At 43.8% G+C, this 24,435-nt stretch overlaps 1 protein-coding gene across 3 annotated transcripts in view; it reads right to left on the reverse strand.

Moving 5' to 3' along the window:
* Positions 1 to 24,435, reverse strand: part of INSC (INSC spindle orientation adaptor protein) — a 132,395-nt gene that overhangs the window by 73,002 nt on the left and 34,958 nt on the right. For all 3 annotated transcript variants that reach the window (XM_045371540.2, XM_005578537.4, XM_005578538.4), the window contains exon 2: positions 22,497 to 22,597. In XM_045371540.2, coding sequence (XP_045227475.2) covers positions 22,497 to 22,597 — 101 coding nt within the window. The remainder of the gene's footprint in view (positions 1 to 22,496; positions 22,598 to 24,435) is intronic.

Genomic DNA, 24,435 nt, shown 5'->3' on the forward strand with positions numbered 1-24,435 from the left:
CAGTTCATAGCAATGGACCAATTCTGGTCCTTTAGTTGTGACAAATGTGCCATGGTAATATAAGACGTCAGCAGTGAAGGAAACTGGGTGTGGAGTATATGGGAACACTCTGTACTACCTTTACAACTTTCTCTAAATCTGTAACTATTCGAGACCAGCCTAGCCAACATGGTGAAACCTGTCTCTATTAAAAGTACAAAAAAAAAAAAATTAGCTGGGTGTGGTGACACATACCTGTAATCCCAGCTACTCGGGAGGTTGAGGCAGGAGAATCACTTGAACCTGGGAGGCAGAGGTTGCAGTGAGCAGAGATCACACCACTACACTCCAGCCTGGGTGACACAGTGAGACTCCATCTCAAAAAGAACAAAAACAAAAAACAAAACAGAACAAAAAAAAAAACCAAACAACAAAAAACCCTGTGAGCCCAGACTGGCTGTCTCTCTGGTTTTATATCATGAGCCTCATGCAGGGAAGACCTGGAGAGCCCAAGCTCCATGATGGTAGGTGAAAGCTCGCTAAAGAGCCAGGAATGGAGCCTTCCTCAAAGAACTGGGAAGTGGAAGGAAAAGTGGTCACCAGCCAAACTACGGGTAGAAGTTGTTCTCTCAGGGGAAAGGAACATGGCTACTCCCAGTAGCTTTGTCTTCCAGTTGGGCCCCCATTATCTGTCCTACAGCCCACCAATGGCTGAATCCCAGGTGAGCCTCGTGGACCTGTGCCTTCAATGCCTAGCTATGTCAGGCATACCTCCCTCTGAGGTCCCTCATGACAGCTCATAATGACCCTGCTCCTTCCTTAACCACCTGAACAGACAGGCCTTGAGTCACAGCTTCCTTGGGACTGAGTAGCCTATTGTATTAGAGTCTGAGCATAAGGGGGACGTATCCAGACACAAGCAAACAAGGCCTGCACACTGGCATAAGAGTAGGAAGAGCTAGCGCTGCTTCTCATAATCTGTGTGACCTTAGGCAAGCTGCTGCTTCTTTTTTTCCATTTTCTGAAATTTTCATTGAAGTATAACATACGTACATAGAAGTGAACACATCATAATATTGAGCTACAGTTCAATACATTTTCATAAGGTCAACACATTCATGAATTCAGCAACCAGATAAAGAAACCCAACTATTACCATTGTCCCAGAACTCTCCCTTGTGCCCCTTCTGGTCACTCCCCAACCAGGATAACCAGTATCCTGACTTTTAACAACCTAAGTTTGTATTTTGAGTAAGTTTCTTAACCAATTTGAGCCTCAATTTCTTCATCTATAAAACAGATAATAATAGAGGTTTCTGCACAGGGTTGATGGAAGAATTAAATTAAGTGATGAATGTGCAGGGCCTAGCACACTGCATGGCACAAAAGAGGACGCTCAAAAATATTAGTTCTCTGTGCTGCCCTTCCCCATATAAAACACCTCTGCACATGTCACAATAACTAGAAATACAATAATGACTGGAATATATTGAGCACATCCCATGTATTGAGCACCATGTTAAGATCATGTCCTTTGCAGGGACACAGATGGATATGGAAGCCATTATCTTCAGCAAACTAACACAGGAACAGAAAACCGAACACTGCACGTTCTCACTTATAAGTAGGAGCTGAACAATGAGAACTCATGGACACAGGGAGGGAAACAGTACACACTGGGGCCTGTCAGTGGGGTGGGGGGAGGGAGAGAATCAAGATAAATAGCTAACGCATGTGGGGCTTAACACCTAGGTAATGTGTTGATAGGTGCAGCAAACCACCATGCACATGTTTACCTATGTAACAAACCTGCACATCCTGCACATGTATCCCAGCACTTAAAACACAATAATAAAGTAGATGAGCAAAGAGAGGGATGAGGCAGCCTTAACATAGGCAGATGGGGAGGACCATTTGCTCAAGCAACAACTTGGGGCTGCTATGGGCAAAGGAAGATGAAAGGAAACTGTGAGCCCCTGACCCTGCCTACAGCTCTGGGGAGGAGGGTGGGCAAGAATGATAAGCTGCCAAGATATCATTTCTGCTTTCAGGCCAAACCCACACAGAGCTGTCCAGCTGCAGGAGTTGCCTTTCATGGTAACAGTCCTAGAAATGAGGACAAAGTGCCAGTGGGGGAAAGCAGAATCTGGTTTACTTTAAGAATGAACTTAGGCCAGGTGTGGTGGCTCATGCCTGTAATCCCAACACTTTGGGAGGTAGAGGTGGGAGGATCCCTTGAAACCAGGAGTTTGAGACCAACCTGAGCAACATAGCAATACCTCCATCTCAATAATAATAATAATTAGCCGAGCATGGTGGCTTTTCCCTGTGGTCCCAGCTACTCAGGATACTCAGGAGGCAGAGGCAGGAGGATCACTTGAGCCCAGGAGGTCAAGACTGCAGTAAGCTATGATGGTGTCACTGCACTACAGCCTGGGTGACAAAGTGGGACCCTTTCTCTTAAAAAAAAAAAAAGTTTAAAACAACTGTTATTTCTAGAGATTGTTTAAACAGCACCAAATCTGTCTCCCCAAGCAGCAACCAGACATACTGAGAAGAAAACATAGAACAAATTAGTAAGCACGGGAATCCCTGCCTTCCCTTACCTCTACTCAGTGGCCAATCCCCAGGCCCCATCAAGCAGGTGCATGTCACTTATGTCCAGGGCAGGGAAGACATTCAGAGGCTCTGGCCTATTAGCAGCTGAAGGAAAAAATGGGTTGGCTGCTCAAGAACCCCCACCCAGCCTGACTTCTCCCAGAATGCTTTGCACCCAAGTTGCTCACATTTAAACTGAACTACTGTGTTAATAATATTGTTGTGTTTAGCTAAAAAAAAAAAAAAAAATGGAATTAGACAAAAAGCGTTCTGAAGTCACAGTGAAATAAAAAATTAAAAAAGTCCACCAGTAGTAATAACTTTTATTGAACTTTTACAGTGCCTCAAGAGCTGTGCACTTATCATACATTATTTTATTCTCACAACAACCTTACTCAGTTTACTCTCTTATTCGCTCCATGTTACAGGTGAAAATACAGAGGTGTAGAAAGGCTACATGACTTAAGAGAGCCAGAACTCCATGCAGGCAGTCTGGCTCCAGAGACTGTGCTACTGACCACACTATTCAGCTTCCCATCTGTGTCTCTCCTCCACCAGACTTTGAGACATCCTCAAAAGCAGGCATTGTTTGATTCATCTCAGCACAAGTCCTGACACACAGTAGTATCAATAAATATGTAATTGAATCAAGTAAGGCTGAGACTGCCTGGGAGACGAGCATTGTATGCCTTGCCAAGCCAGCTTATTTGAAAAAAATATTTTCCAAACTTGCAAGGAGTTACACAAGTTGGGCAAGAGTGTCCTGGACTGGCACATAGGAATCTCCCAAACCCATCCCATCCTCTGCTCTGGAATTACATTTTAGGAGGTGTGGATTTTGTCTTTGGCTAGGATGTCAGACAAAGTATAGGTGAGTTCCCAGCCCTGTGGCAAAAGTTTAAGCATTGGGCAAGTAACTAGATCCCACAAAAAATGTGATAATAAAGATTTTGAAATACTTGAAGCTGACAGCATTAGAACCAGAGGAACTTCTCATCCAAGGCATTTTTGCAAATGTTCCTGTCTTCCACTAAGCAATGCTCTGGTTGGGTAGAGCTTGGACCCTTAGCAACTGTTATCCCAATTCTCAGAGCCTGGCCTGAATGTAAAGCAAACAGTGCTCTGGTGAGTTGTGGGCATATATTCTCAAGCTCTTGAGGAGTGTCTGTCCCAACACGACACCAGGAACAAACATAGGATATTCTCAACCAGTTCAACAAGGTTTAAAACATTAAGCAGTATCTCTCAGGCAATCCCTGGTCAACTTAATTCAGTGAAACACTATTGACACCGACAATGTTTCAGGCCTTCTTCTGGTGATCCCTGCCCCCAGGAAGCTTACACAGTCTAGCAGAAGAGACAGACAGCCCAACTTCACTCTCTTCCCATCATGATGGGTCATGAGGCTCGCTCAAGTGCATCTAAGAGTCCCCAGAGTTCATCTCACATATGTTCCCCCACTCCCCCTGGGAAAAGACTGGTTCAGCAACCACAACGTGGAACTGAATGATTCTGACACCGTTTATTCCTTAGCAGCCTTACACTAGGCATGACCCCAGCTGCCATGCCATCTCACGTCCACCCAGCATGGCTGCCATTCCTTCCAGTGAATGTCATGCTCTCTGGACTCCACAGGACATCTCAGACTGTTACAATCACCATTTCTTCTCTTACTGCTACCTCTCCTAGTTACCAGGGTACCACCACCAGACATGCCGCTGGGTCTTCTAGGCATCGTGGAGACTTCTGTTGGTTACCACTGCTCCCACCAGAGCATAAACTCTACAGCTGGGTTGCCTGGATTCAAATTCCAGCTCTGCGACTTGCTAACTATGTAACTTTGGGCAAGTTAACATAACTGCTCAGTGCTTCAGTTTCCTCAACAGCAAATAGTGAAAGATAGTAATAACTAACTCCTGGTCTTTTTACCTGATGGGTAATACTCTACGTGTTAGTCTCTATTAGAGCAGTTCTAATAAAGCCGCTGTATCATCAAATCTTTTTTATCTTAAAGTCAAAAACATGAAGAAAATTCTGGAAAGATGGCAGTGGCGGTGCATATTTTTCCAGTCTCTTCAAACCCCCACATGAAAACTGACAGAGCAACTATATGACAACCTCTGCCTCATGGATAATATTTATAATGAAACTAGATGATAAGTTATCCCCACAAACTTTGAAATACTAGCAAATGGGGACAACCCACCAACAGCCGTAAGACCTGCTCAGTATCTTCTATTAGACTGTTTTCATGCTGCTGATACAGACATATCCAAGACTGGGTAATTTATAAAGAAAAAGAGGTTTAATGGACTCACAGTTCCACATGGATAGGGAGCCCTCACAATCATAGTGGAAGGCAAAAGGCACATCTGAACTGGTGGCAGGCATTATACAATCATCAGCTGTCATGAGACTTATTCACTACCATGAGAACAGTATGGGGGAAACTACGACCATGATTCAATTACCTCCCACCTGGTCCCTCCCACAACACATGGGAATTATGGGAGCTATAAGTCAAGATGAGATTTGGGTAGGGACACAGTCAAACCATATCGTATTATCTTATGAGAAGATGAAGAAAGAAGCAATAAGGTGGCATCTGATGAACATGAGAAAAGAGAACCCAAAATAGCTCTGAGTATTTACTGGAAAGCACAGTATAGTAATTTGAGAACAGTAGCTGAAACTAGAAGGGGATTTGCCTTTCCGATATAGCTGAGTACAGGGTGTTTTATGAACTCTCAATACTGACCCACCAGGAATCTCTTCGACAACAAAGCACCACATTAGGGAGAAACTCCTGGGAGTGGAATCCAAATTCAGTGCGACAGGGACAACAGAGGCACAGGAACGAGATATTCAAATCAATGTGAGGGAAGAAAGCAGAGCTAGGAACACTCAGAGAGCAGGTCATCATATTTTTGGACCCTATACTAAAAGAAGGTGGAGTTCTATAAAGTTAGAATAGGTTTCCTGAACCCTGCCTTCTTCTAAAGGTCCATGAAAACTAATTTCACTTAAAAATGAGCAACAGAAAATTATTGTAGTCTCATCCCATATATAGTTATTTCAAAAAGAGAATAAAGAGTGGAATAATATCTCTACAATGAGAAAATGTCAGAAAAAAAATGTACTCTTAAAACAGATAAAACTATAACAAAATAAGCTTAAAATTTTGAGGAAATTATAAAAGACAGGAACAAGAAACATACATTCTCAGAAAGGAAATGTCCTAACTCGGGAAGGAATTAAAGAGAGGAAACTCATTTTAGAAACAAAGACTAAAGAAGAAACACATAAGATAATGCCTTTAAAAATCAAATGCAAAAATGAAGAAAACTTTGAAAATAAAAAAATGAAGAAAGCGAAACCCCGTCTCTACTAAAATACAAAAAATTAGCCAAGCATGGTGGCAGGTGCCTGTAGTCCCAGCTACTTGGGAGGCTGAGGCAGGGGAATCTCTTGAACCCAGGAAGCAGAGGTTGCAGTGAGCCAAGATCTCACCACTGCACTCACTCCAGCCTGGGCGACAGAGCAAGACTCCATCCCAAAATCCCCAAAAAAAAAAGAATTTGAGAGAAAACAACAAACATTAAAGTTAGGTAAGAAGATCCAACAAACACACAATGTAAGTTCCTAAGGAATGAATTCAAAGCACAGAAACATGGTAAATACTAAAACTGTAAATCAGAAAACTTTCACGTGTAGGAGGGGAATTAAAACTACACTTTGAAAGAACATACTACATACATGAAAGCAAACACGCAAGACATACTCTAGTAAGATAGTAAGATTATTGCACAAGAGAAAAGAATGAGAAGGAAGGCAGGGAGGCAGGGAGGGAAGAAATTGTTTGTGCATCTAAAAATAAGTGCATGTTACCCATAAGAGACAGAAAATTGCGCTATCATCAGATTCTGAGAGAAATACTTTATACCAGAAAAAGTAGAGTTGCATATTTAAAGTACTCAAGGAAATAAAATGTGAGCCAAGGATTTTATATTCATTCAAAATGACTTTCAAGTGTGAGTAGGAACTCTCAGCTCTGATGACAGAAGTGATGTTGGGCAAAAATCCTTCAAGAATGATTAAGAAGATAAAATCAGTGAGACTTGGACACTGATTCATATAGATGATGAATGAGAGAGAGTGAAGAGATGAGACCCAGATTTTTTACTTGAGCAGCTGAATGGATAGGAGAAATAAATTTGGAAGACACAATGATAGGTTCAGTTTGTGACATGGTGAATCTAATAGACCTACCATCTCTTCTTTTCAAGAAGTCCAGTCCCTCTTACTGGACTGTCCTCTCATAGAACTTCATTCTAAAAACTTCCAGGCACTCCCAGCATCCATACAGAGTGCATGGCCGACATACTGTCACAAGTCTCACCCTGAATATTCTCACAAGTTTCATTCATTCAACAATATTTACTTAGAGTCAAATAGGTGCCAGGAACTGTTCTAGCTACTTAGGATTTATTAGTAAGCAAACAAACCAACATCTCAGTCCCTGTGGAGAGCACATCATAGCAGGGGAAAACAGACAACAATAATAAATATAATAAATAAAAATGAATACAGTATGTTAAAAGCAGATGATTTCTATTAACAAGTAATGGTACAATAAGGGGTACCACAATTGTCTTGTGGAAAGCAGGGAAGTAACTGTCACTTTAAATAAGTGGTCAGAGCAGGGCTTATTGAGAAGCTAAGATTGAGCAAACACTTCAAGGAGGTGAAAGAATTAGCTGAAATGTGGGTACTGAGCATTGCAGGCGGTCAGAGACTAGCACAAAGGCCTTGGGAGGGAGGATGCCTGCTTTGTTTGAGACACAGTATGGAGATAAGTGTGGCTAGAGTAGAGTGAACAACAGAAATATTAGTAGGAGGGGAGCTCAGAGAAGGGGTTAGGCCAGATCACATAAAGCCATGGAAGCCATTGTAAGCACTTTGGGTTTTATTCTGAGTAAACAAAATACTTCCCAGGTCCCCCAAGAACTCTTGCGACCAGATGTCATCTAGGTCTATCTAGCCCATTCTCTATAACCCAACAGGAAGACTCTCTCAGCGAGGGCTTTATAAAAACAACACTTTAGATGACTTTAGAATGACTTAACCTCTGCTATGCAGTGAACTATAAACTGTTTAATAAACAGCTAATTAAACCATAATTATTTATGTAACAAGCTATAAATAATTTACAGCATAGTTAGGCTATTCACTTCCCATCCCTCCGCACCAAGGCTCTTGTGAAGACCCAGTCAAATGCTACTAAAGGAAATGTGACTACTCTAATCTTGTTCACATTTTTCAATGTTTTCATTGCTCTGCTTCTGATCTGCTTCTGAATACCACGCTGAGCTGCGTCAGCATAGGCCCTACTGTGCATCGGTGGTTTTATGTAAGTGGCAGGCAATTCTTCGTCTCTCCAACCCTAACCACTCCAAGTTCACATTTTAAGTGTAAACCCTGCCCCAGTGTTTGGTGCTGAGCAGCTTGCAAGATGGGCGGATCACGAGGTCAGGAAATCAAGACCATCCTGGCTAACACAGTGAAACCCCGTCTCTACTAAAAAAATACAAAAAACTAGCCGGGCGAGGTGGCGGGCGCCTGTAGTCCCAGCTACTCGGGAGGCTGAGGCAGGAGAATGGCGTGAACCCGGGAGGCGGAGCTTGCAATGAGTTGAGATCCGGCCACTGCACTCCAGCCTGGGCGACAGAAAGAGACTCCGTCTCAAAAAAAAAAAAAAAAAAAAAAAAAAAATGTTTCTAACTTGCCACTGACCCATCTATGTAATACCAGAAACATTGAGAAGGTTTTTGCTCCTTCAATGGGCTCCGCAAAATGCCTCCTGTGCCCACCTGCAGTGGAAATGCCCCCTTTTCCTCTGAGCTTCTCTGTGTTCTCTCCTGTCTCCATGCATTAGTCCTCTGCTCCAAGCTGCAGCAGCAGAAAAAGTTTTCAGATCAACATTACTCAGAAATCTCCATTTTTCACTCTTCATCCTATTCACTTAATATTTGGTGTTCCGTATCATTTTCTGACATGTGTTGTATATCATTTTCTGTTAATTAAACTGTTCAGTATAATACAGTAAGAGAGTAAATCCTATGGTATAACCCCAGGGTTCCTGGGGGAGGCAAAATGAGACCCACCAACCCACCTTGAAGCTAATACTGAGAGTAATTTGTGACATGGGCATGGATTATGGCACTGTCAACACTTTATTACATTCATTTCTCCAGGCTGTGGTCTTCTCTCAATTGGTAGAAGGGTTTGAGGGTAAAGAAGAGACTTGACTATTCTAACAAATTATTTTTAATGTAGCATAGTTCCAAGCACACTATGAAACAAACTATCTCTTGAGTACCTTCTGCATAGCAGGCACATATCAAGAACTTGCACATATGATATCTAACTAGTATTTAGTAAAATGTTATTTATTACCCTCATCTTACAGAGGAGGGGAAACTGAGACTCAAAGAGGTTTTTGCACCTGGTCAACGACAGTGCCAGATTTCAGTCCAGTGCCTGATTCCAAAGTCTGTGCTCTCAGCACCTCCGCAGTCTGTCCAGAACCCTAATGGAACTTGTTGTTATTTTGGTTTCAGAAGGCCAAGGAACATGAATTTAGTTCCAGGTAACTGTTTCCACTCCTATGAGCCAATGTGTACATCTGACAGCTGCCTTCTCTTTGATGACTCAGAGCCCCATCTTGTTAACTGTCAAACTCCAGCATTGTAGATGCCCTCTAATTGAGAGAAGACATTATTAACACTCTCTGATCTTTCATTAACTCATGAATGACTTATTTTTTAACCTCTAAAAATGGTATATGTGTATATCTGTATTGCCAGTATATGTATGAGAGTCATTATGATCATATAAGCCACAAGAACACCTGATTAGGAGCCATCACCTGTGCCCTCCTCCCACTCTCTCCTCTTGATAGCTGTGTGCCCTTACATATGACACGTGTCCTCTCTGAGCCTCAGTTTCCTGGCCTGCTCATCCCCCCATTATTTCCAATCATTGTCCCAGCCCTGAGTTATTTCAGTCCTGCTACTGTGACTTCCAGCCTCCCAGGCTTTGCACATGCTGGTCCCTCTCTCTCTCACTTCCTCTTTACCTTGCTGACTTCTACACAACCTTGAAGTCTTGACCTAATGTCTCTTCTGAAGGAGTCCTCTGTGACTCCTCAACAAGTTTATGTCCCATGTGCCCCACATGTCTGTAGCACTCTGTCTTTCCCCTGATCTACACTGGTCTCAATTGTTTAACAACTTTCAATTGTCTGTTTCACCCCCTAGACAAGGCAGGACAGATCTTGTGTCTGTCTTGTCGTCCCTACATGCCACCATGCTACATGCTAAACTATCTGCAAGGCACTGGACCTGACACACTAACGATGCAGCTGGTTTATATTTATGGAACTTAATTATATTTAAACATTTATCAAGTGTGAATAATAATAAGCTATACTGCTGTCCTGTCTCATTGGGTTGTGAGGGTCACGGAGATAAAATCCATAATCATTATAATGGCATTAATTGAGGATGGGCCCTTGCCAATTATCATGGGGATTGATTCACATGTATTATCTCAGTTGGTTCTCACAATGACCCTGTGAGGAGGGTACTCTTATGATCTTACTTTTACAGATGAGGAAACTGAAGCTTAGCAAGGCCAAGTAATGTATCTGACATCACACAGATCACAAGTGGCAAAGTTTGGCTCTGAACTCAGCTCATCAGTGTCTATACTACATGTTCTTCAGTGTTATGTTAAACTGCTTTAGGCTGCGCTCTGTTCCAACATCATGTGCAGTACTGTCAGGTAAAATTTATAAATGCATTCCTACACACACACATCCAGCTATTCCTATTGTTTGTCATGAATTTTCATGGCAGTAACATGGGATTTGTTGTATAGACTAAAAATGGTTTAGCTTTGTTTTTTCTATTCTGTTCTTCTCCCTACTTTAAAGACAATATTTTCATTTGCCAAAGTGGACATTTAGGAGAATTCACAGACGTAATGTGCCCATTCCCATCCTGATACCTCTGCATGGTTCTGTGAAGTGCAGGTGAGTGTATAGAAATCACCACTAGAGGGTTTCCAAGAGCCAGTCTCTCCACCATCTACAAGGCTCCAGAACTCTCCATCAGCCTCCAGCCACCACTTGGGTACCTTGCCTCCACCATGCCCTGGCTCCACTCCCAAGCCTCAGGCTCCTAAGGAGGATTCTCTGTTTTCAGTTGTAGGCAGACCCAGGGAAAAAAGATCTTTCACCTGGGGCTGCACTGGCAGCTCTGCCCTCCAAAAGGGCCCCCAGGTGCAAGAGGCCAGGAGAAGTTGCCTGTCTCAAGTCCCGCAGCCAGTGCACAGTGGGGCCAGGCCTGGAGACCTAGTCTCCTGGTGTTTTCCAGGGGCCTGCTCAGAACAAGCCCTGTTCTAGGAGCTGAGGCTACAAAGTTGAACAGGAGAAAATCCCAGCCTTCATAGAGCTCAGCCAAGACCCAAACAGGAAAAAAACAAAAAACAAAAAAAAAAGAACACCAACAATTCAATCTGGTTATAATTATAAGAGTAGTTGAAGTGTTGAGTTCCAGCAAGGAGTCAGGCAGTGTCTAAGCCCTCTCTATATATTATCTCCTTTAAGTCATGTGAGGGAGGTACTATAATTACCCCCGTTTACAGATGAGGAGACTTTTGTCTGGAGAGGCCACATGGTGAGTAAATAATGGAGCCATTACTCAAACTCAGGCATCTAGAGTTCAGAGCCTCAGCTTCTATCAACTAAACACCACACTACCATCAAGAAGCTATGAGCAGGATAGACTAGGATCACAGAAGACAGAGGGCCTGACTTCGCCTGGGAATATTTACACAAAGGAGGTGACATTTGCCCTGGTTCTTAGAGGCGAGGAGTTGTCATGATGACAAAGGCAAAAAGATTTCCACATAGGGGAGGCACCATGTACAAAGACCCAGAGGCATATAGCCAAAAAGTCATATGGCAAGAAGTTTCACTAGACTATAGCATCAGGGGCCTCTGAGGGTGGGACCAGGAAGGGGTCTGAAGAGAGAAACAGGGGCTAGTTGATCAAAGACCTTGAATGCCATGATTAGGGATGTGGATTTAATCTCAAAGGCAACTTGGAGCCACCGAAAGCATTTTAGAGCAGGGAAGTGACAACAATTGTGCAAAGAATCAGTAAAAAATGAATCACAGCCAGGTTAAATCCTAGGCAGGAGAGGAGCCTGTTGGGAAATGATAGTTAGAAACAGAGAGAGAAGACAGAAGCCTGAATTAAGGCAATGGCATGGGATAGGAAGATCTGGGAGGGAGAGGATAGGATATGCGGGTAAGGAAGAGGAAAGAATTGAAGTTGACTCCCCTGGTTTCTCTTGCAGCTGCCCTCGCTGAGATAGGAAACACATCCAGGGAGGAACTGTTTTCATTTGGTTTGATTACAGGGTGTGGCCTCTGACAAGTGGAGAATACAAGGCCACAGCAGAAGTCGGGGTCAGGCCTTGCAGAGGGGCCATCAAAGGGGGCCCCAGCTTTCTCAGGAAGGAGACTGGACCTGGTGAATCACACATGGCCCCACCACAAGCCCATCTAATACCAGCCACGGTCACGGTGCCGCCACATAATAAGCGCTCTTCTCAATTTTGGGAGTCTAGAGACTGCAGCTCATTAAGGTTTGGACTGTGTTAGTGCTGAACATCCCATAATTGCATAGCTTGCCTGACTCTCTGTCATTAGCTCCCTGACTTTCTGGGCTCCACCTCTCCTACTGGATTTGCTGCTTGACCCCAGTATGCAAAGTCTGGTTAAACAGAGCAGTTCTGGCTGTGTGGTGGGGGTTGCCTGCTGCTGTCTCTGCCCCTTCCAACTCCCAGTGGATCAATTGTCCTCAGCCATGAACTTCGAGCTGCCATCTCACTATGCATGAAATCCTTCCTTTGCAAGTATGAACGACTGATCCTATTACTCACACAGAGGACAGGAATTAAAAATTGAGGTCAACGCAGATGGACTGGCAATGAGTCACATTCCCTTCATGATGGAAAACCACCGCAGTCAGGAGCTTGTAAGGTCCCTGGCCAAGGAGCTGGAGGGCTCAGGGGCCAGGACTCAGGTTTGATTTCCTTAGTCTCCACAGTGAACTGAAATCTGAAGTTGATGTTATTAAGATTGTCCCCTTGCCTGGAGAGCAAGGAGGGCATCCAAGACCGTGAACGTGGCTCCCAGGAGTCCTACCCAGCTCCCAGAAGTTGCCTATTCCCCAAGTAGCTTTGCTCATTGCATTCTGACGGAGGCTGTCCTAAACATCTGGAATGAGGGGACTGAGTCCTAAAATTTGGGCTTTCTGAAGTCTAGCAGACTCAAACACAAAGCCAAATGCAACTACACTCATCTCCACATATCAGGCTACAGGCCAGATGACTTTTTTCTAAGCTGGAATTATCTAGGGTGGAGTTGGGGTGGGAGAAGGGAGTAGCAAAGTCTCATACCAAGAAATTGCAGTATGAAACAGTATTCTCCATACAATATTTCCTCAGGGGTATTCCAAAGTCAGAAGAAATTAACCCACCCAACAAAAAGGGAGGATTACCAACTATAGTGCATCTTTGATGTACCAAGAACCTTCTGCTCCAGGCCTCACTGTGGTTTGATGATTGGAGATTGCCATCCCCATTCTACAGAAGGAGAAACTGAGGTCTAGAGGCATTGTATAACTTGTCTAGGACCTCATTGTTAATAGTGGCAATAAAGCTAAAATTGATTGAGTACTTACTACATTCTCGGCAGTGTGCTAAATGCTTGATTCAGTCTTAATGGCTTAATTAACCCTCAAAACAATCCTATGAGATTCCCAGAACTGAGATTTGCTAGGCAGGGTGACTTGGCCAACATCGCACAGTGAATAAGTGGAAACAAAAATCCAACATATGTAAGACCAGAGCCTTGTTCTTAATTATTATGCTATGCTCTTTGATGGTTTTTAGCAATTTAGCTAATACTGAAACCCTCAAATACAATCTGGAGCTCTTTCTGCTATGCAAGACTGCCTTTATGTGACATACGATTGCCTTTTTATAGCTTATGATCATATAAAGATGATGGACTGTCTGGTCTCTTTTCAAACCCTTGTCTGGTTTCTTTCTGAGGAAAATTGGGGTTCATGTTTTCAACATTCAGGACAGAACTTGTGGCCCTGGCGTAAACATTACAGACCTCTGATGAATTTGTAGCAGCATCAGGGAAGCCCAAAAGATCATATAAGTAGTGACACAGTGGGGAGTGATCCTCATGAGATCTGCCTAGGGGTCTCCTTATTCCCTCAGTGGCCTTGCCCTGCCTCTGCCCTTGCCTTGTGGACCACCTCCTTCATTACCCAAAGCCTACCACTGGGAGAAGGTCATTCTACCTGACCCCTCAGAGGCCAAAGAGAACAATTTTCCCAGCTCAGAAGATCTGTGCCCTGGCCTCCAGCTACTGGTACCTATTCCTTATTCCCAGCTTATCCTGCTGATCTGGTGTCCAGTGTCCCCAAAACTCTAGGGCGAATAGTTTTTGGAAATCTATGCCTATTCTTTTCTTGGCTCATTTTAATTTCTTTTCATTTAGAATGGAACTTTAAAAGTCTTCAAAGTCTGGAATTCTCTGCCTTACTTTATTCTACCTTCTGTGTGAAGTGGGGAGTTCTCTGTAAAGGAACAATTTGCTATACCCGAAACACTTGGAAGTGACCTCCAAAATGTACTAAGCACCCCAAATGGGCCAGGCACTGGGCCTGTGTGCTAGGATTACAGAGGAGAGATGTGAGAATATGGTCCCCATAAGGGCAGAATCGTTTATTGCACAGTGACATACTCCCTATACCTACAACAGCACCCGGTAATTCATAGGCACTCTGTAAAGGTTTACTGTATAATTGTAAACAAACAATTATGGCTCACTGTGCCACAAATGGCATTTTGAAGTTAACACAGAGGGTTAGGGGAGCACAGAGAAGAGATATGTAACCCAAGCCAGAATATCTCAGTAGGTTTTCCAGGCTAGTCTTTAAATGATGCCCTCAAGTTTCCCAGGAAAAGAGTTAGTATTGGAAGAGGATAGAGTTTCAGACGGAAGAAACACCATGTGCAAAGAAGTAGAACCATGGACTCATGTGTTGAGAAAAGGGCTGGTTGCTAAGTGGAGCCAGAGGGGTGGAGGTAAAGTCGAAAATGACTGGCTCAAATTTTGCAGAATATTAGAATGCTAGGATCCATGGGTTTATCTGTATTATATCCCATCAAGGCAGGGCACCCTAGGCCACTCCACAACCCCACAATAGAATACTTTTCCTGGATATACCAAGGGGCTTCTATAAAACCTGAACAGGGTACATTCTCAGATTTGAGGAGGACTCCCAAACTACTATGCCTTGAAATGTCCCTCCCAGCCACAAGGCAAACACTAGACCCCTTTGCACATTTCACAGGAAAGAATGAGAACTTGTTTTAGCAATGCGTTTGTTTTCCTATCCCTGTGGCACTAACATGGGTTATTTTTGTCCAAAAAAGGGACAAAACCATTCAAAACCCACTCATAGACTTAGAATGTTAAAGCTGGAAGGGTCCCTGGGGATCCACCTCCTCATCCTCAGATGAAGAAACTAAGGCTCAAGGAGAGAGAAAAATTGTCAAAGAATATTTTGACAGAATATTAGTGGAAGGCTGGTCCCTGGCTCCTAATCCATGCTCCCCACTGCACTGTGCTCTCCTGCAGGGGATTTGATGATGAGATTGCAAACTTTTTTCCAGTGAACTTAAATGCAAAGACCAAAAATACTTCTTAATTATTCTTCATTAGAAGAAAACAAAGTCTCTTCAACTCTCTGACTCCTTCAACCAATTAAATCTTTGGCTCCCACTCAAAGGGAGTATTTAAATTAACCAGGATAAATCTCTGACTTACCCTTTCCCTCCAAACAGTAATTTTGTACTGAAAAAATGAGAATAGCTTGCTGGAGACAGAAGAGTGTCTTAGAGAAAAAAACACAATCCAATCTATTTAATTTAATTTCTCACCATCACCTGAGACTCCCTAGCCAAGAGTTAATCATTCATTTATCAAACAGCTATTAAACATCTATTTACTCAACAATCACTTATTGAGATCCTACTGTGTGCATTCTAATCATAGTCAGGAACACAAATATGCACCAAATATGAATTTAGCCCTTAGGCCCTCAGGACATTTATCCTTGAGCAGAAAAGATGACATATACATAAATTGTTATTGGTCTACCCCAGGCTTGGTTCAAAGTAAGTTCTTAGTCCAAAGTAAATCTCATTCAAATGAATGAATGAAATTGATTTCTCTATTACAGATAGTTGCTATGTGAGAACTCCACTGAAATGGGGACACAGAGATTCTAAGATTTACTGAAGGCTGAGTGAAAGCATTAGCTTAAGAAACACAACCCAGAGGAGGCAGGACTCCAAAAGGTGGGAAAGCAGACTGAAGAGTATTGTGACAGCTACATTCCCCTCTCTGGGCCTCAATTTCCCCATCTTATAACGAAGGGATGGCATAGATGAACTCTGGGGAAACTCTAGCAACAATACCCAATGCCTCTATGATCTCGGTTCCCAGCACTGTACAAAAGTATAAATCCAGCCTCTCCTCTTAAAAATAACTATTGAATCATTGTCCCTCTGCCTTCTCAGGGTCACACCCTGTGTTTCTGTGGATTTCTCTTTGGAAATGGGAGAAAGGATGGAATTCAAGTCTAGCTTTGATTGGCCTTCTTTTCAGCTTAAACAACAGAAAAATATCCAATTATCCCATTCATAATTACAGTCTGCACATCGCACCACAGGCATAGAAAATGACCCGCAGCAGAAAACTGGCCACGGAACAGAGGTACACATATGCAAGCCATTATCTGCATGGAGACAAGCTGGCCTGCAATGGCCCCCACTGGCTCAGGGAAGCTGGTTATCTCCCCAGCTAGCCATGCGCATCCAGGAGGTTGCCTGCCACAAGCTGCAGCTGCATCCAGTCCGGGCTCATCTCATACTCCAAGCTGAACGGAAACCATGTGACAAAGTGTTTCACTCACAGGGAGAGGTCACAGATGAAAGCCCCAAACTGTACGCCTGTTACAAATCCAGGCCTGTTCAGGCCAAAAGAGAAGTTAGTGAATAATGACTGAGTTCCATGAAGGCAGGAAACAATGTCCAACTAGGTCACCAACATGTCCTCAAGCACACGGCACCATACAAAGCAGATGACCCGCACTCCATAAATATTTATAGAAGAACTTTGTTGAAAGCTAATGAATAAATAAGTACTTGCATAAATGAGTAAATGATTTGTTTATGGAAAAGACAGAGACTGATTAGAGTACTACCCAGCACTCAGGTTTAAGCACCACATAGAAATATGTAACCTAGCTCTCTACCTGTCAGCTCTGTTCTTGAGCAAGTAACTTCACCTCCTCAAGGCTCAGTTCTCTCATGAGATAGACATTGTGATGTGCTGCTGAGATTCCCCTTTTTGGCAGGATTTATTGTCCCAGATGCTGGGAGTATCATTAGCCAACAGCCTTCAGCTTTCAGGCCCTCCAGATGTTCTCAGAGCCACCTCACCTAAGATCATATCCTTCCTAAAGATGTCTAAAAGTTTTAGACAAAATAAATTTAACAGAGTTTATTTGAGCAAAAAAACATTTCATGAATCAGGCAGCACTCAGAGCCCAGAAGAGGTTGGAGAGCTCCTCTGAAGCAGCATGGGTGGCAAGCTTTTATGGGCTGAACACAAAGGAGAACAAAGAAAATGCATGTAATGATTAAAGGGGAAAGATCCTAGTTAAAGGTTAGTTAATTTCTGATCAGTACAGTTTCTAGTTTCATTTTACTGTTGATGCTGGGCTTCAGTTTGCTATGTAGAAACCTAAAGTATTGAAGCAGCCCCAGCCTAATGGCTTCCCAGTTTAAAATATTTTCTAACACATTCCAATGACAGATCAAGGTGGGACATGAAGGCCCTGGACATTTTGGCCAATGGACAACAACTCTGATTCCAAAGCTCCCTACGAAATCAGTTGACTTCACTGAGCCAGGTTTTGCAGCTCAACTTCACCTTCTGCCCAGTCGTGCTTCCTTCCTCTCCCTTCCATAGGCATTGATCCCAAAGATGGTCACTAAAAACCACGCTGAACTCTAAACCCCACCTCAAAGGCTGTTTCCCATAGAACTCAACCTATGACCTCTTGTTTGCAAAATATAGATAATAATAATTATACACACAGGTCATAGTGAAGACTAATAGCTGTGTGGAGTACCCAGCCCATAACAAGTACTTGAAACCATAAGCCAACTTCGTTGTGGGGGTTTGCAAAGGCCAGTCTATTAATCACCTTGACTCTTCACTGGCGGGGATTCAGAGAGAAAAATTCTAAATGCCATAGATGATTTGTGTGCTAGATAAGTTATAGAAGGAAGTGGGGAAGGAAGGGGACATTTGGACCCAGCCCTGTGTGGACCCTGGCCTCCAGCTTACACCCCAGGAGGCTTCCCATAAAGAAAGTTAAGCCAAAGAACTGGGTCATCTGGATCCTGGCAGAATATGAAGGCCAGGTTGTGATGGTGGAGGGCACAACCCTGGGAGTGCGAAGCCTGGGTCCAACACGCTGACCACCATGACTATATTCCAGCAGCACCACCACCATGCCCAGAACCAACAAGAAGATCAGCATCCCAGATGGAAAGATGGGAGGCCAGAGGAGCAAATGAAGACCAGCTAGGGACATAGCAGCCACAGTCTCCTGCTATCCAGGAAGCTCACCTCTGGCCCCTTCACTGCCACGAATAAATCTCTGACCACCCCCCAGGGAGGTACTCAGACCAGAGACTGCATCGGTTTCACTACCTGGGGGGAGGGAGAGAGATTATTACTGTTATTTACACCAGCAGTCCCTACCCTTGTCAGCACCAGGGACCTTTGGCACCAGGGACTGGTTTAGTGGAAGACAATTTTTCCATGCAGGGAGGCTGTGAGTGGTGGGTATTACATTCCCATAAGGAACATGCAACCTAAATCCCTCATGCGAGCCGTTCACAGTAGGGTTCGTGCTCGTATGAGAATCTACTGCCACCTCTGATCTGACAGGATACAGAGCTCAGGCAATAATGCTTGCTCTTGCTGGCCACTCACCTCCTGCTGTGCGGGGGGCCGGTTCCTAACAGGCTGAGGACCAGGGATGGGGACCACTGATTTCTATGACCTGGGAAAGTGAGGCTTGTGTACTGCAAAGCACCCTGAGGTTCTACAGAGACCTTCCCTGCTGGATCCAAGCACTGCTACTACCTTTTAAAGCAGCTGTCACTGCCACTATGTTGAAGAAAACACAGATGTATAGACAGCTTAAACAGTCACTCAAGGTCACAGAGCTGGTAGGAGGTGAACTGGGATTTGAACCCAAGTCTGATTCCAAGGTCTACATGCTTTCAACCACTTAGCCCCACATAAGAGATTCCAAGAGTAGCATTTTGTTCTTTTGCTTATTTTATTGTTTTTAAATATGAAAGCATCCCAGGAGACTCAGATACAGAGCTGAGAACCACCACACCCTGTCAGTCCACTTCCTGTCACTCATGCCAGTTCAGCAATGGATCCCAACCCCAGGGCTAGGAAGCTGTTGCTCCTGACCTCTACTCTCTCCTAGGAATCCACATCTAGAACAGCCTTTTGTGCTACTATTTACTCACAATGGTCTCAAATACCAATGGCCTCACCCATATGGTTTACCCAGGCTGCTGGATGCTTCCATGCAACATGGCAGTACTTGTTTATTTTTGTGCACTGAGGTGAACAATGGCACTGCAAAATAAAATTCAGTTTCAGTGGAACACAACAGAAAGAAGGCAATTATCCAGCATGAATTATTTATCTGGAGACAATAACCATGATGTTATTCCCCACAAGAGAGGCCTCTGCAACTTGGAACAGGAGAAAAAAAGACGTGACTGCTACTGTCTGCCTATTATACTGCTTCAGACTGCATCATAGGCAAATTAACACTTCTGACATCCTGTAACTACATATGCGCCTTCTCTGTGAATGTGGACCATGCATAGGCCCCTAGAACATACACAATTAACAGATTGCTAGGTTCAGGGATTCTATTCCCCCAGTGTTCTGGCTAGGCCTGGCAATGCTAGGCTGTGAACATATTAAAGGAAATACCACCCTCTCTCTGTTGCTCATCCTACCCTATCAGAACTGTAAGGATGAAGATATTGTAAAAAAAAAAAAAAAAAAATTTAACAAGCTACATCTTCTATGGCCAGCCATAACTCCTGATGTTAGTCTGGGGTCTTCCTCCCAATGGATTTGCTGTGCAAGATCAGTTAGAAATCATGCCTTGCCTCCTAATAATTTGATTCCTAAATCATTTGTATGTAATTTAATTTCCTGTGACCTTAAAACTTCTGAAGAGGTTGGAAGTGGGAGAGAGAGAGGGAGAGATAGGTCAGTGGTTCTCAGGAGCCTAAAATGGCCCAAGATCTGATCTTTGCACCTCATTCTCTACTCAGAGCACCTATTCCTCATGGGAAGCAGGAGAAATTAGTGTTGATTAAGCAGGTCCTATGCTCCATGTAGGGGCTTCATACACATAATTTTAAATGCTCCTAAAACCCAATGATGCATGTATAAATTATCCTCATCTCATGGATGAAGAAACTAAAGCCCAAAGTTATGACTACTATGTAGCAGAACCAAGAACCAAGCTGGAGCGTTTGCACTCCTAACCACTGTCCTAAATGTCCCTGTGATGATGACTTTCTCAACCCCAGCACAGGTTCAGATCTGACCATACCAGGACTGCAAGGGGGTGTTTGGAGGGATCCCAAAGCCCTGTAGCCAGAGCTGCTGCTATCCACCTGACTACACAGTTCCCAACCTACTCTCTGGGCAGGGGAGACTCAGGCTTCACTTCAACCAGGGTAGTTTCACTTTTTCCTGGTTTAAAATATTAGGCTGTTGAGAGTGTCTGTCTATGATTTCTTTTTCTCACTCAGGTCACTTGCTGAGGGTTAGGGGTCAGGAGAGGGATTTCTGGAAGAATTTCCCCATATCACCTACGTGAAGAGCTCCAACACACAGCAACAGGCACTCAATAAGTAATGACTCTGCGTATGTCGCTCTCAATGTGTGACACACACTTTGCATATATAGATTTATTTAATCCTCACATTCACTCTATGAAGAAGGTGATATTATGACTTCCATCTCTACATGAGAAAAGTGAGAGACAGACGATAGGGTTCAGGAACTTGCACAGACCACACAGCTAGTGAGAAGTATAGCTCAGCATTGAAGCCAGGCAGTCATGTGTTCAAAGCTGACCCCACTTCCCCGTCTCATGAAAGGCCATCAGCCATTCCAGGCTAAGGCAGGCCCCATCTTGAAAAAACCACATACATCCTGACAGGTCTGTATCTCATCACCTCTGAGTTCCACCTTAGAGGTGCTGTGTGCAAAGATAATTGGATCCCCATATGATGTCTTATTCTTGGCTTCCAGCTGCAGAGGAAATTCTGAGTGGCATTTCTAACCATGCTCTGAGTCCTCAGGAACATGCATGAATTGTATATCACATCCTAAAACCTCTTTATAATGATGGCTTTGTGGGATCAGATTGGTGTGTACACAGAGGCTAAACCAGTTCCAGTAGACTTTTAACAAATAATAATTTTTTCTGATTTTAAAAGCAACACATACTCCAAAACAAATAATAACCAAACAAACAATATTGAAAGTAATGACATAGTAAGATGAAATCCCAAGTAATTCAGATGGAGGGTTAAGGATAAAGGTAAAATGTCAGTGATACATGGAATATGTTAACACAAGACATTACAAAATAAAATGATGGCTTAATAGTTTTACAAAATCTACTTGGATTGTGTTGCCTCAAAATAACCCCATCAAAATGTCTCAGCAAAATAAATAAATGAATAAATAAGGCTAAGTGGAATCCCCAAGCACTCTGAGGTTGCTGAGTTCCTCTATAGATCAAACCTACATTACAGTGACCAACTTTCCAGGTTTGCCAGGAATTTCCAGGGCCACAGGACTTCCATACCCAAATCAGTACAGGACCCGGCAAACGGGAACAGTTGGGCAGGAAAGATCTAGCACCCTGGCGCTTCTAACACTGGTTCAGGTTCAGGCTCCAGGACCAGTCACATTAAACCAGAACCTGCCTTGCCACATCTTCCAGCTGTGTGCAGGCACTTCTGGTGGCCCCAAATGTCTCCTTCTTCAGACAGGATGTTCTCAAGCCCTCTCCCCTCATTATCCGGGCTTCACCTTCTTCTCAGTATGTGCCTTTCCCACCCTCCCTCATTGCCCAACTCAGGACAACAAGTACTTCCCAAGGATCAGCTCTATGCTCCGTTATCTCCTTGGTGCTCTGGGCAAAAGAGAAGACATTCAAGGGTAGAATGACACCTTCCAAAAGCCTCAGAGAGGGCCTCCACTAACGCCAAGGACCCCCAGGGGCTCCAGCCCCCTAGCCAGGCAGGATCAGGAGCCTCCTCTGGAGTCCTCTATCTTACTAGCACACCCACTTGATTCTTTGTTTCATGGTCAGCCTCAGCATTAGACTTCAGCTCATTAGAGGCTGGGATGTGCCTGATTCTTCAGTGTCCCAAGGTCCAGTTCCATTGATATTTGCTGAGTGAACATGGCATCCCCAATACATTATCCTCGGCTTCCTCCCCAGAAAATTGCATGGGAAGATGGGGTCACCTGCAGCCTCAGGATGCTGGAACTGGACCTCAGTCAGGGTTCAGATGGGGTAGGCCTGGCCTGGAGTGACAGCTGTAGGACTTACCGCTGACCCGGCAGGGTGACGGAGTCCAGGTGGTGACCTCCAGGCAGCGCCATCATGTTGATCCCAATCTGCAGCAAGGCCTGCTCGCAGCGGTCATGACCCTGAAAATAGAGGGCAGGATGGCACAAGAAGGCCCTAAGAGAGGAGGCACAATCACTTTCTCTCCCATTCCCAGGCCACAAGGAACCAAAGCAGGCAAAGAGGTAAGGCCTCCTAGCCCTCTTCTTCTTTTGAACCAGTTTTCACTCCACTACCCTCATACAAGTAAGGCAGAACCCAGATTTGATCTTGTTTCTAAGTCCCTCGTCCACTTTATATCTCTAAAATATTTTCTTATTCCAATTTCAAATATTTGCCTGACTTATTTGGGTATGTATCAAATATTGGAACACACAGCCTGTAAGTATTGCATAGGACATACTTGTACCAAAAAAGTATCTATGGTTTATCGGAGATTCACATTTAACTGGGCATGCTGTATTACTTGCTAAAACTGGCAATTCTACATTCTAATTCCCTGGCTATTACCACCGTAGAACTGGATTATTCACTGTGATTATGCTTAAGTCTGTCCTGGAAAATGTGACCCTGTTACTGGCATAGTGGTTGCTTTCCCAAATCCATTCCACTTCGGATGATGCAACTGTACCCAAATTGCCAGTGGTTGGTTCAGAAATAGGCATGTGACTCAATTTAGGCCAATGAGCCACGACAGGACTGCTTCTAGGAAAAGTGTTCTTTCTCCCAACAGAGAGCTGCAAGATGAGACAGTATCTCTCCTGTTGGACTTGAACAAGGGAGCATATCCACTTCAATGCTGCTAGAGACCATCTTGCAATCATGAGCAGCACTAGCTGGAGAACAAAGTTAGCACACTCCAAGAAAAATATGCTGGGTCCTTGATCACTAAACCACTGAATCAACTAAGGCTGGAGTCTGGCCCAGCTCTAGGCTTCCTATTATCTAAGAAAACAAAAGCTCTTGTCGTTTAAGTCAGTCTGAGTGAGGGTTTTTGTTCTACACAGCCAAAAGCATCCTAATGAATAAAAGTAATCCAGGTTCCAGGAACTCCCAATCCCAGCACCGAGGATGCAGCTGGCTTCCCTGTGCCTCACATTTGAACCCAAACCAACTACCCACCTGTTTGTATTTTTCTCCCTTGCCTTGTCCCTGCTGTGCTCCTGGAGGCCTTTTTGTACACAATCTCTTTTTTTCATTTCTCTCTCTCTCTGCCAACTCCTCCAAGCCCATGAGTAAACCCTCCCTGAGGAATATGCAGATTCTGTCACCTTTGCCTGGGCACATCAACAGAAGAGTCTTACTCCGTGATTACACAGGAGCCCTATAGAAAAGAATGGAGGAGGAGCATTTTAACAGTGATGTGGGTGAACACGAAGCACTCATCATAATGCTGGGAAGAAAGAAGAAAATGGTCAGTCGGAAAAGTGTGGGGAGGCAGGAACCCAGAATAAACTAGGGCACTAGATAATTCCAGAGACTTGCTGCCGTTGCCTGTTTCTCTGTCTGTGGAGCTCATTAGACTGTGAGCTTCCTGAGGGTAGACACCACATGTGTTTCAGGCACTGAGCCAAGGGCCAGGCACTTAGCCTGCACTCTAAACCTCTGTTGAAAGAATGAGTGGGATAAATTTTTAATACATTGATGTTGAGCCCCATCTCTTCATCTGTAACTGAGGATAATAATATCTATTTTAAAGAGCTATTATAATGATGACATGAGATTAGGAATGTGGAAGTATATGGCCAAAGTAAGAGCTAAATAAATAGTTAGCTATTATTATCGTTATGTCCTATAAGTCTGCTATGTGCTCAGCTCTCTGGTCATCTATGCTAAGGGAGGTGTAGAAAATGAGATACAGCAGGTAACTCACCTAGCACAGCGAGAGGCTCAGCGAGCGTTCATTAGCATATGTTATCAC

Source organism: Macaca fascicularis, chromosome 14, assembly GCF_037993035.2.
Source record: "Macaca fascicularis isolate 582-1 chromosome 14, T2T-MFA8v1.1".
NCBI lineage: Eukaryota > Metazoa > Chordata > Mammalia > Primates > Cercopithecidae > Macaca > Macaca fascicularis.